General features: G+C 43.2%; 1 protein-coding gene across 1 annotated transcript in view; it reads left to right on the top strand.

Annotated features, from left to right (window-relative positions):
• MFN1 (mitofusin 1) overlaps positions 1–19,558 on the top strand; it is a 210,041-nt gene that overhangs the window by 47,225 nt on the left and 143,258 nt on the right. Inside the window, exons 6-9 of the mRNA XM_086944376.1 lie at positions 1,005–1,113; positions 3,925–4,032; positions 5,076–5,229; positions 5,431–5,498. Of these exons, the coding sequence (XP_086800502.1) occupies positions 1,005–1,113; positions 3,925–4,032; positions 5,076–5,229; positions 5,431–5,498 (439 nt within the window). The remainder of the gene's footprint in view (positions 1–1,004; positions 1,114–3,924; positions 4,033–5,075; positions 5,230–5,430; positions 5,499–19,558) is intronic.

Genomic DNA, 19,558 nt, shown 5'->3' with positions numbered 1-19,558 from the left:
GATTTTATATTAACAACAGAGCTTTGGACCATACCATTTCCCAGCTGAAAGGCCATATTTCTCTCCATATGTACAGTTTGGTGCATACTTTCTTTCCCTCCATTTTAAAGAACAGTAGATGTTTTCAGCGCCCAGGCTAAAGTGCTGCATAGCTAAATACATATAAGGTCCCAAAGGCGAGACCGATTGCATTGCAAATGCTTGTTATTCTGAATATCCACTCAATGGGCTGGCTCTAGAGACCTATTCTAGCCTTTACTCTCTCTTGTTCTCTCCTTCTCCAAGGGGACATACCTCCTTCTGTGTCCTTATTTCCTAGCAGTCACTAGAAAGCACTCCCTCTGTAACTCACTCGAATGGCAGCCCTAGTGGTCTGGAAGTGGCGTAGTGTCTGGGTTACCCTTGCTTTCCTACAACGCCCCACGAGCTTGGATTTGGCATGTGCTAAGTGCCACCGTTTTCTCCGAGTGTGGCTGAGGAGATTGTCACTTTATTTATTGGTTTGTGGCATAATGCTAGTTAAAGGGTACTATGACTTATTGCAGAGATTAAATTGTGCAGAGAGAGCCTCCTGCAGCCATTTTGCCCAGCTATTCGTAATGTGGTCGTATATGGGTAACCTTTGATTTCAGTCATCAAACTGCTTTTCATTCAAAACAAAATGATATATTAATAGGTGGCTTTGGAAGTTTCTCTGTTTGTGGATTTAATTGCATAATGATGATGCATGCACTGTGTGATGTGGGGTGGCAAAGGTAGGGTGGAGCCCCCTCCATGCCACAGTATGTGGTTTCAGCAAGAGGGGTTTGCTGGACCCCAGGGAAAAGGCAGCTTTCTTGGTGTGCAACAACGTTCAAACAACCATAGAACTTTTATAGCTGATAATTATTAGAATCTTTGAAAAGTAATACATTGATTTCTGAGCTTTGTAAACAAACAGTTTTTCAGTTGCATTTCGTTCATTGCACTTAGCCTGTAACACTCTAGTATTTGTTCCCCTACAGTCCTGGCACAGATATCACTACAGAGTTAGACAGTTGGATTGATAAATTTTGTTTGGACGCTGATGTCTTTGTTCTAGTGGCTAACTCCGAGTCAACACTCATGAACACGGTGAGATTTTGTATTTTATATTCTTAGATAATCTGTACCGTTTTGTATTAGGAATAGTTCTTTAAAATTGCTATTGCACCTGCACACTGGCTTTTGAAATGGGTTTCTACTGAGTTGGTGCGATTGCTCCTAAAGATGGCAAAGTCAAAGGTTGCTTAACTAATCTGTAAAATTCAATCACATTGCTGGCCCCATCCTTATTGAAGTGTTAGGGTGTCCGACCAATTTATGGATTGATTATTTTCTAATAATCGAATTTCATAAAAAAACAAACCACTTTCTCTTACTGTATTTTTTTATAGAAACCAATTGTTCAGGCAGAACTGATGGGAATATAGAGCATTGTTTAGATTAAGAGTTTTGAAGTATGCCGCATTCTCCTCTTTACCCTCTAAATGTACTATATTCACCCTGTGAAAGTCCTGGTGATGACTGGTGGCTCAGTGGACTAATGCATGCCTCCAGGAATTATCATGGTCACAGGTTTAATACCCAGCTGGTCCACTCAGCCTTTCACCTTTCTGAGGTTGATAACACGAGAACCATTTAGTTACTCAGCACCTAGAGACTCAAGGCTGAAAGTTTAACAAATGCATGTTATGTTATAAACTACACAAACAATATTCAGGGTTCAATTTGGATATAAATTAAAATAGCACAACCTTTTTAATCCATCTAATCTGGCAGTATGTTGAATACATTGATATACTGGTGCAAGGTGTCCATCTTTTGTACAGTTTGATTCATTGCTGTAATACAGTGGGAACTAGAATCCAAAACTTTAAAGTGATTTTAGCCCAGTAATTCTATATTGTAAATATGATAAACAGTTTCAATATTTTAACCACCCTTCGGAGGAAAGCCCTGCTGCAGAAAGTGAACTTTTAAATGCGAACAGTAGACAGATGATCAAGTTAGGAGGTTGCCTTATACCAGATCCAGAAGCCGTAAATGGTGAGCTCCTCTATGTGATCTACAGAATCTGTCCTTTGTGATGTTGTTTATTGCTGTGCTTACATGAAGCTAAAAGCTACATTCCTTAAAGCCTTTCTTCACTCATTGAATGGCTGCGGAGTATTTCTTATACTTTTTACACAAATTCTACCACAGTGTTTTACATCTACAAGTTGGCTAGGGTGGAGGAGTTTACACATTTACAGGACTTTTGTCATCTGGAATTGGAATTTGAAACCTTGGTGAACCAGGGAAGGATTATGCCATCAGCTACTCAGTTAGTGGCGACCTAAATCAGAAAGCAGTCTGGCATAGGAGATATACTGCATCTTATCAGTGGTCTTAACACCTTGCAGTGACACATTATATGGAAGTGTCCATTCCTAAGCCTCTTTGCAGCATAGAAAATGTAACTGCTCCATTGCATGTATGGGTAAGAGTATTTGTGTTTCAGAGATCTGACTAGTTAAGTTTTAAGAAAAGTTTATTGTGCAGAAAGAAAAGGGTGTCAATAAGCAATACATGGGTAAAACAGTGAAGAAATCATACAATCAAATATAGTAGTGGAGCAATAACAATAATTAAAAGGAATTGCAAGGCAGAGCAAACAAAATGATTTATCATATACATGGGACCAAGCAAATTTTAATGGAAAAGAATGAGAAAACAAAAACTTTTTCACATGCTTCACAAGAAGATCCTAAAACTGATCAGTAGTAAATCTTACCTTTTAAAACTGATAAAATGATTGATCCAACTGTACCAAAAATGTTATCGAACCTTTTTTCAGGTTGCTCAACATTTGCCACTGGCGTTTCCCAATCAGGGAGAATTATCTTTCTTGATGGTAGCTGAACTTGAGTGGGTAATGCTTGAACATGTAGAGCCAGGTAGATGATATTTTGTTATTGAGCTAGAGAAAAGGAGCGCTATTTCTTCAATGCGATGTCTTAACTCCCTTCATCAAGCCCCATCCAGTGAGCTTTTGATTATTACTCTAACTGGTTTAGTTCACAAGCTTTTCGGAACAGTGCCTACTACCAAAACTATTCAATTGGAACACTGCTTTCTTCATTTTATTTATGTCTTCTTTCAGAGTTTGTGCGCTCTGATGGCTGAGTAGCCTTTAACAATTTTTTAAAGAGGCAAAATAGTTGTAAACTCTCCTTCTAGCTTCCCTACAAAGGTTCTAAGATTTTATTATTAAGCGAGTCATTTGCTTAAAAACAAAATTCTTAAAACGCCACTACAGATTTGGCAAGAATTCTTGGAAGCTTGAATGTTGAGAGGTCATTTCTTTTTTGTTAAGTTCCATGATTTTAGTGACACTTGAGGGCTCAACCCAGGGTGAGAAAGCTACCAAAACATTTATCAGAAGGTGGTTAATCCCTTGTATCCTTAGAAGTTTCTCCCTTAATGGCGATCCTTCAAACTGTATCTACATTCATGCACAATGTTAGGACAGAAAAAACCTTGCTTTCGGGAAGGTCTCCCAATCAACGCCATTTGCAAAGTCATCGCCTTGACTAACTCACATGCCTAGTCATGTAAGCTAGAGAGCAAATTGCATATTTGGTCATACCACCTCCACCTCCCTTCAAAATTCCATGCTTTAGAATCTTCCCATCGACATAAGGGAAGGCACTGAGCGGTACACAGAGATACACATAAGTAAACTATCCCCACCTTGGTCAGTTTGAGCCAAGCATTGAGAAGTCATGTAGACATCCCCAGTCAAGATAAGAATAGTCTTGCTAGTCTACACAATTTATTATGTTTCATAACACTGCTTAAAGTTTGTTAGTTTTAAGAACATAGTTATTAGTTTGTCTAACACTTTATTTTGGTCTTTTTTAGGAAAAACAATTTTTTCACAAAGTTAATGAACGTCTTTCTAAGCCTAACCTTTTCATCCTGAATAACCGATGGGATGCCTCAGCTTCGGAACCAGACTACATGGAGGATGTGAGTGTCTGTACTTTTGTTTGGGTGATCTCTGGCATATCCATTACACTGTTGGACATAGGCCTAGAAAGCATGTTCTTCAAGTAAATAAATTCAGAATGATGGACACATTAATTTAATTCATCTCTTCAAATCTGTCCTGTTACGCTTGCTTGTATCATACCAGAGTCCACTAAATATTTTTACTATCTGGCGTTGAATGTGTTGCTAACAACTTATTTACAATGCGCTCTGTTCACTCTCCTGAAACCAACTGCAATATGACAGGCAATGACAACCTAATGCAGTAGCCTCTCAATGGACTAGATTGATACTGTGTAGTTGAAGTAATAGTGAAATGCTGCCAAACATTTGCTAACTGATGGTACATTTTATCATATTGTAGCTCCGGTGAACATAATGATTAACTTCCTATATTTAACAGCTTAATTGTGGTCTTTCACACAGTTCTGTGAATTGGTGCAGGTATTTTGTAGATTACTTGTACCGGGAATAATCACAACGTAGCACTGATAAGTGGGCATGGATGATCCTGCTGTGGTGAACTTAAAATTCATGTCAAACGGTAAACACCACTGTGACTCTGACTGCTGCTTTGCATTTTTTCTTTGGTCGCCAAATAATTTTATTTTTTACTAGCCTGTGTTCCTCTGTCTTGCTGGTGGGTGTCTCACTTGTTATGGACAATCAAGATTTTCCTTGTCATTAATTCCTGCTTTATCTTTCTTTGCCCACATGTTTAGGTCCTGTGATCCGTATGTTCAAAGTTTATAATTTTTCTGGTCTTGGATTAGTATGGGTAACCAAATAGATGACATTAGGATTTAGACATTGCTTGGTTTGTTCATTTGGTAGTAGGGCCTTTTCTGTTTCTGTTAAAAGAATTGTCAAAGCTGAATTACAAAGTTGGGTTGTCTCATCCCATTGACAAAGCAGTTTTGTTTCAGACGGATAAATATAACACTGTTGCTCTAATTATTGTCAGTGATTTTACACACTGTGCATTAACTTCAGATTTTATACATTTTGTAAACTTTTTTCAGGTGCGCAAACAACACCTGGATCGCTGCCAATCCTTTTTGGTTAATGAACTGAAGGTTGTTGACCCATGGGTTGCACAAAACCGTATCTTCTTTGTATCTGCAAAAGAAGTCCTCAATGCAAGAATGCACAAGGCCCAAGGGATGCCAGAGGATGGTACGAATTTGTACAGATTTAATCATCTTGAATGCTTGACAAACGGGGCCATCAAAAACCCCATGATACTCATTGTTGCTATGTTACTAATTCTCATTACAGTTCTGTCGATAGCAGGGCTTATTTATAAAGCTCACCAAAAGATAACCATTCCTAGGTGCATAGTGTTTTACTTCTTTCTAAGCTCTCTTTGTTTTACAGGTGCTGCACTAGCTGAAGGTTTTCAAGCTAGGTTAGAGGAATTTCAGAAATTTGAGAAACTGTTTGAGGTACGTCTTTCTCTGTTTTGTAGTACACAAAGTAGGCAATCGGTGACCTATTGCATTTACAATCAACTAGTCATTTGGGGCCTTTACCTTTCTTCTTGGTGTCTAAAAATTAGTTTTCTGGGGCTGATGTAGCTTCTTTCCTATTTTCCAATTACTTCTCTATAAGGGCCCATTACACCAAGCATTTTTGTTGTCATCAGATTGATGTAATCCGTGTCCTTGTTTTTAAACAGTAAGTTACTGAGGTGAGCAGTTAAGACTATTGCAACTGGAGTTTGAATATTAATCATTAAATGTATTTGAAATCTTGTATATTGAAGTCTAACATCTTTAAATACGTGGCATGACATTCTATCTGCACATACTGTTCCCACCCTGTGCAGAACTAAATCACTTCAAGCATAGTGGGTTGCATACACTGATTATGCTCTAGACAGAGGAGTAGAAAACCCTTCCCCTTTATTTACAAGCACATAGCGTCACACTTAAAAGATAATTAGTAGGGATGTTTCTTCAGGATAGGCAAAGGGCCATCTTTAACTACTGGTTGCTGTATTCACAGGAGAACAACTGACATCAAGATAGTTCAGCAGGACAGGGACACCCACAAACATTCTGCAAGCACTTAGACATACCAGTACAGGACTCAAGTGAATACCACAGATGTTTCTCTTTACAGTAAGAAAGAACACAACGAGGTGATGTAGCACAGAACAGATTCAACCATGCCATGCATTAAAGTCAGAGTTAACACAGTGCTCAAAATAAAATTGCTCCAATGTTCAGCTCCCCAGGCAGCTGCATGTGCGCCTATCCAGTAACTATCTACCACCTTTGAGCATATTGTATCTCCTATGACTTGAGAACCATTACATTTCCGTCATGCATTATACTTAAGCATGTCCCATGCCTTGAATATGTTGTGGACTTGGCAACTTCCCTTTCACCTGGGATCCAGCACCCTTAATAAATTCAAATCATCTGGAATCACTGAGACACACTATATTCGAAGACCTCATGTCCACCAGATACCTTGACCATCTAACAGCTATGTTATTAGCTCCTTAACTCATGCACAACGACCTCTACATTTTCGGATTAAAAAACAAGACAGTTACCCATTGCCTCCCAAACTCATCATGGGACTAATGCTACAGAAATACACAGTGCAACCTTCACACTTCAACTAAAAATTTGCATTCCTATTAAAATCAACAAGCAATTTTACAAAGTCAAGTAGACAGAAAGTACAATGTGAATACTGGCCAAACCAAATAAATATTTGTTCTCTGCTTATATAAATAAAGGCTGCAAGCCTGAGAAACTGCCATTAAAGTAATTCACAGTTATTGCATTTTTCCGGGAAGTGGCCAGATTGTGATGTGATTATACAAATTGTTTTTAATTTTATCCAGTATTTGGGTGTCTTTCATAGATTCACATGCCTGAATCATTCCCCGTCGTCGAGACGGGAGCCTCCGGTACATAAAAAAGTAATGTCCTAAGACATACATAAAGAGAATAGGTCTAAGGGTCTAACCTTAGCAACCTATCTAGGTCCTTATGCAGGAAGGACCAAATAGAGTAGGCTCCAGGGTCCCACCTTGGTAGCCTATCTGTGTCCTTTTGTAAAAAAAGGACCAAAACAAAAGGAACAACCAATCAGCTACTACCTCCCTCTAGAACCTTCCTGTGAGGAGCCTCAGTCTCTCAGATTTTCTACCGCACGTTGTGCTAGGGAGTCTCCACCTGAGTTCTCCTCAGGAATATCGTATTTTCTCCAAACTTCACAGTTTTTTCGACTTTCTACTATGGCTGACGTCAAGAAAAGAGCACTTTTCCGTCCCTGTGCCTCCTGTGGTAAACTAAGGCTCCACGTGGACGACGAACATGAGGAATGCCTGTATTGCCTCTACCCTCACCACAAGACCATCGACTGCAAGATTTGCCGTAAGTTCTCCGTCAAAACCCAGAAAGACCGGGAAGGGAGACTTCTTATCTGGCTGAACAGGCTCAAAGACAAACCGACCGACCTCATTTCCGAGGGTGGGAGCATGTCGGTCGCCTCACAACTTTCCCTGAAGAGGCCTAGGGCTTCCTCGCCTGGCCACTCAGCGACCCCTCCTAAGAGGTCTAAAAAGGCTTCAGAGGGCAAGCCTGCCGTATCTAGCAAGGACCTTCCTGTCCCTAGGAAGCAACCACTGCTTACGGTGACGACGGCGCAATCGGCGACCACCTCATCGCCTAAAACCGTCTCAACATCGACGACGACGGTATCGACGACGATGGCATCGTCGGCGTCCTCCTCATCGACGACTCTAACCTACTCGTCGTCAGCAGGACGACCGATTTCATCCTCCGCACCGTCGACGACAAGACCGTCGACGAGGACATCGACGACGGCACCGTCGACGAGGGCGTCGACGACAGCACCGTCGACGAAGACGTCGACGACGACACCGTCGACGAAAGTCACACCGTCGACGAAGCCGTCGACGAGGGACACTCCGTCGACGAAGGGCGCTCCGTCGACGGCGGCGCCGACGACGAAGCAGTCGACGAAGGAAACGCTGCTTAAAGCTCCGTCGACGAGAGGGTCGTCGACGGATGCACCGTCGACGAAGACTATACCGACGGCTACTGGTACCTGGAAAGAATCCGAGCTCTTGTCACACGCAATGGACGCTCAGACTTCCCATGTCTCCATTAGGATCACCAAAAGGCAGATCACTCCGGAGATGACCTCACCTAGTAAGGTCCAACAGCTGACACCATCCTGCTTCTTACAGGACCAGGAGCCGGAGGAGGAGGAGGAGTTTACCCAAGCCACTAGTCCTTCCGACCTAATTGTCAAGTGCCAGAGTACGGACGAAGAGCAGGAGGTTGAGGAATCGACCCCTCCAGTAGTGCCTACCCAAGTCCACACCCAGGTGACCCCAATGGTGTGCTTGCCGGCCTCATTGGTTGCAGACTTGAGCTTTCTCGTCCAAGACTACAAACTGCGGTTTCCGCAGAAAGCCACCCCTACTGTCCCACCAACCCCGCAGCCATCTGTGCCCGTTCCTGCACAAGGGACAAGACCTAGGCCCCCTCCACTGGTCCTTCCTAGGACACAGGACCCTGCTCAAGACCCTATCTCGTCCGAGGAAGAGGACAGAGAACATGAAGAAGGGGAAGTCCGAGATGATGATACGGACGTGGATGCGGACCAGGACTATGTTACTCACTCTCCAGCCTCTCCGGAGCCACAATCTTCTGAGTCTCCACCTGCTGATATTGGAGGTTTCCATAACCTCATGGAAAGGGCTGCCAAAAGGTTCCATATGTCAATGGAATCTCAGGAAACTGAATGTTTCCTCTATGACTTTAAAGAACCAACTAAGAAAACTACTAGATCGATTCCGATCATTGATTATCTACTCAAACAGGGCAAGCAGCTCATGCAATCTCCAGCTTCCCTACAGGTAATCGTACCCAAACTGGATAAAAAGTACAGAGCTACGTCTTCAGCTCCAGCATGCCTCACGGGTCACCCCAAGGCGGACTCTGTGGTCACCCAGGCGGCGCAGAAGAACTCGCGTAACCCTGCATCACCTTTATCGACACCACCAGATAAAGAAGGCAGGAAGTTAGATGCAGTTGGGAAACGCTTTTCCACTACCTCTGCGACAACGGTGAAAATTGCCAATTCCATCGCCCTTCTTGGGCGTTACAACCGCCAACTCTGGGCGGACATCGCGCCCTACATTGCCGACCTGCCGGAAGATGCTAAAGCGGAGGCACACTCGCTCCTCCTTGAGGGCCAAACATCGGCCTCAGAACTGATAGACTGCGCCATTGACGTGGCCATGACTGGATTCAGACAGCTGGCGGGAGCCGCTGTCCTGCGACGCCAAGGCTGGCTTAAAGCCACCTCTTTCAGACAGGAGGTCCAGACCAAGATCTTAGATATGCCCTATGATGGCGATCACCTATTCGGCGAGAAGATTGACGAAGCCCTCACTGCAATTAAAAAGGACACTGACACAGCCAGAGCCCTGGGCACTCTGCAATCTCGCACTCAGTCCTTTCGTGCCAACAGGGGGAGGGGACAATCCTCCTATAGAGGATCTTATCAAAACAAGTCCTCTTACTCTTACTCTCAGGGTAAAACGCAATTTCAACAGCGCCAAAACCAGTCGGGACGTCAGTCCTCCTTCAATAAATCGTCCTACAGAGGGAAAGGACAGAAGAGACCAGCAGGCAATCGACAATGACTTTTCCAATTGGCCAGCCCCTCCACCATCGCTTCTCTTGCGACTTGGAGGGAAGCTTTCCTTTTACCTTCAAAACTGGCGGCAAATAACGACAGACCGGTGGGTTCTACAACTCCTTCAATTCGGCCACTCTCTAGAATTCCTCTCAAACCCTCCTCAGACACCACCTGTCAAGCGTCCTCACAGACACCTGCGGCTGCTTCGGCAAGAACTAACATCCATGCTCCAGAAAGGCGCGATAGAAAAAGTTCCACACGCCCAGATGGGGGAGGGCTTCTATTCCCACTTCTTCCTCATCCACAAGAAGGGGAAGAAATGGCGTCCAATTCTCGACTTAAGAGCCCTCAACGTGTTTCTCAAGAAGCAATCGTTTCGAATGGTCACGCTACAGGAGATCCTGGGACTCCTGGAAAAAGGCGATTACATGACATCACTCGACCTACAGGACGCCTATTACCACATCCCTATCCTCAAGGGTCACAGAAAGTTCCTAAGGTTTGCAGTCGCAGGGATACACTACCAATTCCGCGTACTCCCCTTCGGCCTCAAATCTGCTCCAAGGATCTTTACGAAATGCCTTTCTCCGGTCGCAGCCTATCTCCGCCAGCAGGGACACCAGGTCTTCCCTTACCTGGACGACTGGCTGGTAAAAGCTCCGTCGAGAGCAGCCGCAGCTGCATCTTCCAGCGCCTGTCTGCATCTTTTCCGCCGCCTTGGACTGACCCTCAACAGGGAAAAGTCATCCCTGACACCAGCTCGAGTCATCACCTTCCTAGGAGCTACCCTGGACACGGATTGCACGAAGGCCTTTCCATCACAGGAGAGAAAGTCGAAACTCATCTCCTTGGCCAAGTCAGTGGCATCCAAACAGTCTCTGACCGTCCGCCTCTTCAAATCGCTCCTTGGCATGATGTCGTCATGTATCCTTCTCATCCCTCACTGCCGCCTAAAAATGCGCCCCCTTCAGGAAGAACTGTCAAAACAATGGACACAAGCGAAGGGATCCTTCGAGGACCGCTTACGAGTCACTCAACATCTAATCAACAGTCTACAATGGTGGACTTCAGACAAACACCTGTCGCAAGGACTACCGTTCCTGCTTCCGGCGCAACCACATATCATCACCACGGATGCATCCTTGGAGGGCTGGGGTGCAGTCCTACAAGAACTGCAGACCAACGGAAAATGGTCGCCACAGGAGTCCAAGCTCCACATCAACATTCTAGAGCTACGGGCGGTCTTCCTGGCGCTCCAATCGTTCCTCCCGCGCATCAGAAACTCCCCAGTGCTAGTCAGGACGGACAACACCACGACTATGCACTACCTGAACAAACAGGGTGGGACGCGCTCGCTATCTCTCTCTCGAGAATCTCAGAGAGTTTGGAACTGGCTTCTACAACATGGCATCACCCTCAAAGCCGAATACGTTCCAGGCAAGGACAATGTCCTGGCGGACGCCCTCAGCAGAGAACAGTCCCTATCCCACGAATGGGAGTTAGACGAGAGTGCATTGAACCACATCTTCACGAAGTGGGGGACACCACAGATAGACCTCTTCGCCACCAGGGAGAACGCCAGATGCCCAAGCTTCGCAAGCAGGCTTCCCCAACCAGGAACTCTAGGGAATGCATTTTCAATAGCTTGGCAGAACGTGTTTGCTTACGCCTTTCCGCCATTCCCACTGATACCCAGAGTAATCAGGAAAATGAAATCGGAGCCCTGCACTCTAATCCTCATCGCCCCATCCTGGCCGAGGCAGCACTGGTACACGGAGCTCCACCGTCTATCCGTCCACCCACCTCTTCGTCTTCACAGTCACCCAACCCTGCTCACGATGTCTCACGGGCAGGTTCTCCACCCGAACCTGGGCCCTCTGAAATTGTCAGCCTGGCTCCTGACTACCGTGAGTTCAGCCATCTAAACATCCCACAAGAGTGCAAAGATGTCCTGTCCAACGCCAGAGCTAACAGCACAAAAAAGACCTATACTCTCAAGTGGAAACGCTTCTGCATCTGGTGTGAAAAGGAGGGTCTACACCCCTTCCGGGTCACTCCCCAACAACTCCTGCCATACCTTCTACACCTGGCGCACTCAGGCCTGGCCCATGCGTCCATCAAGGTCCACTTGGCAGCGATTTCTAGGTTCACTCGAACTTCTAGGGGCCCCTCTCTGTGGGCGGACAGACTCATTAAGCAATTTCTGAAAGGCCTCTTTAGGTCCTTCCCTAGACCAAAACCTGTCCCTCCAACGTGGCAGCTCAACATAGTTCTTCACCAGCTGATGAAACATCCCTTCGAACCTATCCACAAGTCTGACATAAAATTCCTGTCGTGGAAGACAGCCCTCCTACTTGCTCTGACCTCGGCCAGAAGAGTAGGCGAGCTACAGGCCCTTTCCGTCCAGGACCCATTCCTTCAATTCAAGGAGGACAGAGTCATCCTGCGTACCAACCCACGTTTCATACCCAAAGTCCCTTCGGACTTCCATCTTAATGAGCCGGTGGTTCTTAAATCATTCTTTCCGAACCCATCTACCCCGGCTGAGAGATCACTGCACTCTTTAGACCTTCAAAGATGCCTAAAATTCTATCTTGACAGAACAAGACAATTCAGGAAGTCATCCCAACTCTTTGTCGCATTCAGCAGGCCTAGGAAAGGCATGCCCTTAACTAAACAGAGCATATCACGATGGATCTCCTCAGCCATAACTCTCTGCCACGAGAAGGCAGGAAGACCTCTGGACTCACGGGCCAAAGCCCACTCCACCAGAGCCATGTCTACGTCTGCGGCACTATTTGCTGGAGTGCCACTCCTAGACATATGTAGAGCGGCGACCTGGAAGTCCCCGCATACCTTCACCAGGCACTACTGCTTGGACGCTGAGCTGACGAAAGACGCAGCAGTGGGCAGAGCAGTGCTTCGCCATCTATTCCAGTGAGGTGAGCCCTCCTACTTCCCACCATCCTTGACTGGTATGCACATTTCTTTGTTACTAGATTCTGCATGACATTGTATGCTGTTGTTTTTTTCCTACAGTCACAAATGTTCATTTCTTGCAGTAATATACTGTCTGTATCTTCACAGAATGTGCATATTGTATTGCTTGCTACTCTGATTCAGGCATGTGAATCTATGAAAGACACCCAAATACTGGATAAGAAATGCGTTACTTACCTGTAACTGCAGTTATCCAGTATTAGTGTCTTTCATAGATTCACATGCACCCTCCCGCCTCCCCTGGAAGGACTCACCTCTCTCTACAGGTTTACACCTATCCAACTTGGTGCGTACGAAAATCTGAGAGACTGAGGCTCCTCACAGGAAGGTTCTAGAGGGAGGTAGTAGCTGATTGGTTGTTCCTTTTGTTTTGGTCCTTTTTTTACAAAAGGACACAGATAGGCTACCAAGGTGGGACCCTGGAGCCTACTCTATTTGGTCCTTCCTGCATAAGGACCTAGATAGGTTGCTAAGGTTAGACCCTTAGACCTATTCTCTTTATGTATGTCTTAGGACATTACTTTTTTATGTACCGGAGGCTCCCGTCTCGACGACGGGGAATGATTCAGGCATGTGAATCTATGAAAGACACTAATACTGGATAACTGCAGTTACAGGTAAGTAACGCATTTCTTACTTTTCACATTAACTTACATATGTTTACAGTAGCATTTAATTTTTGCCACTGGTTTCTAATGACCATGTATAAACACGTAGTTAGTATGTTCTTGGCACGTCCGACATGCCTCGCTTTCCAGAAGACATACGTTTTTCATCCTCCATCAGCTGCAGTATGTTCTTTGCAGTTTTTATTGACTTAGAACTGTTTGCAGAGTAAAAGTCATTTTCAGATGATATTTCTAATATTTAATCCAGTCATTTTCATGTGTTTCAAGGTTCAGTTTAAGTCCGCAATCACTTTTTTGTTTTTAAGCTATAGGTAGATATTGTCATTAGTGAGACACTGATTAATTTCAGAACTTGGAGTATGCTTGTTGTGAATCTTTGTATTTAGAAAGATAGCTTGAAGAAGAGTCAATGCTCTTGATTCCAAATATAGAATTATGTGTTACATTCCTCTCAGGATTTGTCATAGATGTAAATAGTTCCATATGTCATCTGTGGGAGACCATATTTTTTCAGTTCATAAAAAGATGAATTTTTCATTTTAAGGCATCACATCGAGGTTTCCCAAAAAAGAAATGCATTTCGTGACTGAAGTTTAGGACTATCCTAAATAGGGGAGTCTGTTAATTTTATCAAGTCTGGGCATAACGTTTTTAGACGTGTTTTGAAAATCTGCTTGGCAAAGCTAATACTGTCTGCACAGACATTTCTAAACGTTAATTGCTTGAGGAAGGTAATTCCTTTATAATTTGTTTTTTCAATATAATTCTTTTTGGAGTTTATGTGCGTATTAGTGTTGAATCCATGGTGTGTTTGTTACAGAGTAAAAGATTAGTGATACTCCTTTCTAAAAATGAATCTTTAGTTTGTTGAATGGAATTTGTAAATAGTTTGTGGTGCCAAATGTTTTATACTTCAAACTGGAGTTTTTTTTAAAACTTTAAAATGGAAATTATTAGTCCCCGGGCGCTCATGTGTAGCAATGTTTAAAGAATTCTTAGTAAAATATTAATCTTTATTATACTAATATTTGCCTGTAGTCCGAAATTGAGTTTGTGTCGGGTGTCCTATTTTGTGTTATGAGTTCACAATGTTTATTTTCATAGTTGACTCTATTTGTCTTGGACTTTTAATGCCAATGTATGTTGCTTTTTTAGCTTCTCCCAGAAGTGGTCATTTTTAAATGTTTTTTTAAATTAACTTTGATAACGGTATTATAGGTGGTTTATTTCAGTTGCTTTTATAACCAAAGTAGGAACCCATATTATTGAGTACTTTAAGCAGTTCTGGGATGTTTTTTCAGGGGTGAATAGCGGTAACAACATATTATCATTTACACCAATTTTAATACTCCTAATGTTAGTATTAGACTCAATAGCTATTGTCAAGGTTCAATGCTAGAGTAAATACTAAAGGTGGTAGAGGACACCCTTGTTGTGTTCCTTTATGCAGGTGAATTGTGTTGGACAATAATCAATTTGTATTAAAATTAGCTTTAGACCCATTATACACGTCTTTAATACTATCAACAAAGGTATCTCCAAAGTTCATTCTATGCATTGTTGCAAACTGATATGTGCAATTTATATTATCAAATGGTTTCTCTGCATTTAAGCCTATTTTGTGGAGTACATTAAATCTTGAACTTGCTTAACATGTTTACCTCCTAATCTCTCTGTGAAATGCACAATGCGCCAGTCACATAAATATCCCCTAACATAGCGTAGGGCAATGAAATAAATGAGCAAGGGGAAAAACCATTCAAAATGTATACAGCACAGTTTCAATATTGGACCCATAATTAAACCGGAATGAAGAATATAAGCTTGGGTGAACATTATGTGTAACATTTACGTTAATCTGCCATTATATAAAACGTAAACACCTTACACAGATCACATTTCATTCCATCGTCCAGGGAACAATGTATGAAAGTTGAGCAAACGTAAACATTGCAAACCCTACTCGGCACTGGAAACAAGAGTAAGCAAGTATGACATCAAATGGGCTGTAAAAACAAATCACTTCCTCACTATCCAGAATAAATCCAGCATGTGAAAACATTTTAACATGATTAAGTAAATATTTAGAAATAAACACAACAGAGTTTGTTGATAACGTTTTTGAGAGGTATATCTACTGACACATTAATTTTATGCCAGTACTGACATAGTTGGATTGATATCTCATCCAATTCAGATAGTCTTCTCTTTTTCATTCCTCTGGCATGTACACCACAAGATTCACATTTATTTACGAGCACATCTGGTGCAATTCTGACATCAAATGTTAAACCTTACATAGAGCACTGCACTATGAACAGGTCAGCCCGGGAACCAACTCCAGCAGCTGATGCCTTAAATCACAGGGCATAGAACAACGACACTACAAAATCCTCAGCTAGATTGAGGATCCCAGAGACATCTGCAAACACTCATACTTATGAAAGGGCTACACAGGTAGAATACCACTCACATATGTAGTACAGCTAATCATATTATATACCAACAAGTTCGATTTTTAATGTTTTATGTTTTTAAAATATTTGTTTGCAAATATTTAGAAAATAATTTTATACCTACCCCTATTTTCCAGCTGTATTCCATACTAACCTGTCTGTTTTCCTATTGACTTTCCTTGGATCCTGTACAGTATGTGACTAATTCCTTCTCTTACTCTCCATTTTGAAAAATTACTCTTCTCTTTACGCCTAGTCTAGCTCTAACATTGTGCAGAGATTTACAAAACTATTGCTCTTCATTGCTGAAGTCTAGATCTGCTTCATCGAGGCACAACAAACCACTTTAAACATTTCTTTTCATTTTCTTTCTTTATCCTTGTTTTGTACTTATTCTGATTATATATTATTCATTAAAAGTATGTTTTGTTTAACAACCACTCTTTGTGCTTGTATCACAATGAGTCTTTGCGTGTGTCAGTATTGAATACCAATAAAGTTTGAGTTTTCCATTAGGACAAACTACATGGAGGTTTTCTAGTTACAAAATGTTAAATTAAAAAAAATCAGATTGTGTAAACTAGAAATTGATTGATTTTTCAGTTTGTCATTTGGTGTTAAATTAAAAATAGGCATGCCTTATGATCTGCCCTTGCTACTAAAGTCTGGTGGCTGCCTGTGATAAAGTGAGTACACTCAGGAGTACAAGTCTGTGATTTGGTGGATGGATGTGTGTACATTAATTATTTTAGTGCAACTCTGAAGCATCAGTCTTGCTGTTTGATTGTTAGGCACATCACCAGTCCAGTTTAATTTTTCTTTACCTCCACGTCTCCTGCCCTCTTTCTCTTCCCCAAAAAACTCTTCCAAACTTCAGCGCCATGAGACATTCATGTGTGAAGTGTTTGAAGGTTCTGAAATGAAGTACATTCAAACCTTTCAGGACATTGGGAGTCATCCACCTTTACTTTAGCCACTTATTACAAACTATCTGGGGATACATTTGAACGTTTTCCACCTTAATTAGAGCACCGTCAACCTGGAAATGTGTTGCCAATTAGGGAGGACACTTTAGGACTCCATACACTACCTTGTAACCACATCATCAAATTGCTTCCCAGGACCTCAGATACAAATTTTTATACAGGACAGCACAGTCTTCAAATAAAGAGGTACTTACATCAGTTAAAACAGAAACCCTTGAAGATTGAGGAAAACTACAGCCACCAGAATGAAACCTGGATAGGTCAGGGAGTGATTCCCATACCCCTCCCAAATGCCAGAGCATTGTGGTTGTGGGGGTGGCTATTCCACTTTTTTTCTACTTCAGGAATGGAAGTGGCAAGTAGGGCAGTAGGAGTAGCCCAGCTTCTCCCACCCTCCCTCTAACAGCCCAAAAAATCCAAACAGCTCCTCGTAGGGGAGCAGAAATATGACCTATTTTGCAAAATGAGAGCGGTTTTGTGTGTGTCAGACTGAAGGATTACATCTTTCTCATATACAGGACCATCTTACTTCCGGAGCTGGCTAAAACCTACCTCAGAGTTCTCATGGCAGCTTTCTCAAGTTTTAATATGGAACATAATAAGCCATCCATATGGTCACAGAGAACTGGAAATTTTCCGAAGAGCTTATTGAGTGTTCCCACCATCTAGGGCACGTCCACAGTTTGGAAGCTAAATACAATGCTTCCATAGTTAATGTCCAACAAATTCACAAATTAAGTAAAATACTTGTAAGAAATTGTGTTGTTGGTTGACTAGGGTGTAAGCCGTGGTCAAGCAGCAACCACCATCCTTGTCTGGGTAAGGCACAAGCAAACGCCAAAAAACACAAAGCGCTGACAAAGGATATCTGTAATTGCCAGACCAGGAAAAAGTTACAAGTGCAGGACGACCACAATGGAGAGCAGGCCAAGTACAGAGATCCAGTTAGGCTCGCTGAACAAAGTACCTTAAAATCAGGGTTGTGGGGAGTTGAGGGGATCTATGTTGAAGATGCGTCACGCAGCGGAAGCAATGCGTCCTTTTCGGGATGCTTCAACGTGAGGTCCTGCGCTGTTGTCGAGGATCCTTTTGACGAGGGTATACAGTCTGTGTGATGTCTCTGTTCTGAAGAGCTGTAAAGCTGCGATGCGGAGTCTGGCATCACCGTCGTGGCTGCCGTCGACAGGAGATGCAATGGCCTGTGCTGAAGTTGCGACGTCCATTCAGGGTGATCCGAGTACTGCAGCGGTGATGGTCAAAACCACGCACCAGTGGTGATGCCTTAGTCCTGCTCATGGATGGATATGTGTCGGTTCTGCTGGACCCACAGAGGCTGGCAAGCACCTTAGGCCTACTTCCAAGGGTCCAGGACTGTGGTGGCACCACTTGGCAGGGTAAACGCGCACATGGCAGAGTGCAGGTGCAAGTTGGTTTGAAGCCTGATATGTCCCTGAGGCGTCAGTTCAGGAGGACAGCAAACTAGCCCTTGGAGTCACTCTGGGTTCTGGAGATGCACGTCAAGTCCTTCTCACCCAGTCTCGAGGGCAGCACAACAGGGCAGCAGTTCCTTCTGAGCAGCAGTCCAGCTGAGTAGCAGTCCTTTCAGCAGCACAGCAGTCCTTCCTGGCAGAGTATCCACATGTCCAGAAGTGTGCTGAAGAGTTAGTGTCTGCAGTCTCCTTTTTAGAACCAGATGCCCTGGTTCTGGAAGGTGAGAGAAGCTTCAAGAAAATGTCTTTGAAGTGCACAGGTGCCCTGCCTTTCCTGTCCTGGCTTCAGACTAACTACAAGGGATGTGCAGCCCTTTGTGTAGAGACAGTACACATCCTATACGAGTGTATGTGAGGCTGAGCCTAGTTCCACTCATCCTGCCAGTGGTGGGCCATCCAGTCACACCTAAACCCCCATTGTGTGTGGTAGTCTAGGAGGAATGCACAAAGCCCAACTAGTCATTTGACCAAAGACAGGCTGTGGGTACCAAAAGGCTAAGGAAAAAAATGCCAACTTTGTATAAGTGGCATTTTCTGAACTTTATTTTAAATCCGACTTCACTATGAGTTTGGATTTTTTAAATTAAGATTCTAGAGTCACCAAACATGAACCATATATCTGTTCCCATTTGGAAAGGACAAGTGTAAGAGTTTTTCACTACCAAGACATGTAAAACTTAAAAGTACATGTCCTACATTTTAAATACATTGCACCCTACCCTCTGGGCTGTCCAGGTCCTATCCTAGGGGTGACTTATATGTACTAAAATGGAAGATTTGGGCCTGGCAAAAGGTTTATTTTGTCGGTGGAAATGGCAGCTCTGCAATGGCAGGCCTGAGACATGTTTGAAGGGATACCTAAGTGAATGGCACAATCAGTACTGCAGGCCCACTAGTAGTATTTATTTACAGGCACTGGGTACACATAGTACTACTTTACAAGGGACTTATAAGTAAATTAAATATGCCAATTGGATACAAGTCAATATTACCATATTTAGAGGAGAGAACACACACACTTTAGCACTGAATAACAGTGGTAAAGTGCTCAGTGTCCTAAGGCCAGCAAAATCTAATTCAGTAAATATAGTGGGAGTGAAGGCAAAAACGTTCGAGGTTTACCCTACAGAGAGGGCCAGGTCCAACAATACTGAACCTGGAAAACTGCATTCATCCTATCAGTGCCTTGCACTGCTATATTAAAGTTAAATAGGGACTTCCACTTAGACAACAGGGAATGCCGCCAA

Source organism: Lissotriton vulgaris, chromosome 11, assembly GCF_964263255.1.
Source record: "Lissotriton vulgaris chromosome 11, aLisVul1.2, whole genome shotgun sequence".
Classification (NCBI taxonomy): Eukaryota; Metazoa; Chordata; class Amphibia; order Caudata; family Salamandridae; genus Lissotriton; species Lissotriton vulgaris.
This window is presented reverse-complemented; position numbering and strand designations above follow the sequence as displayed.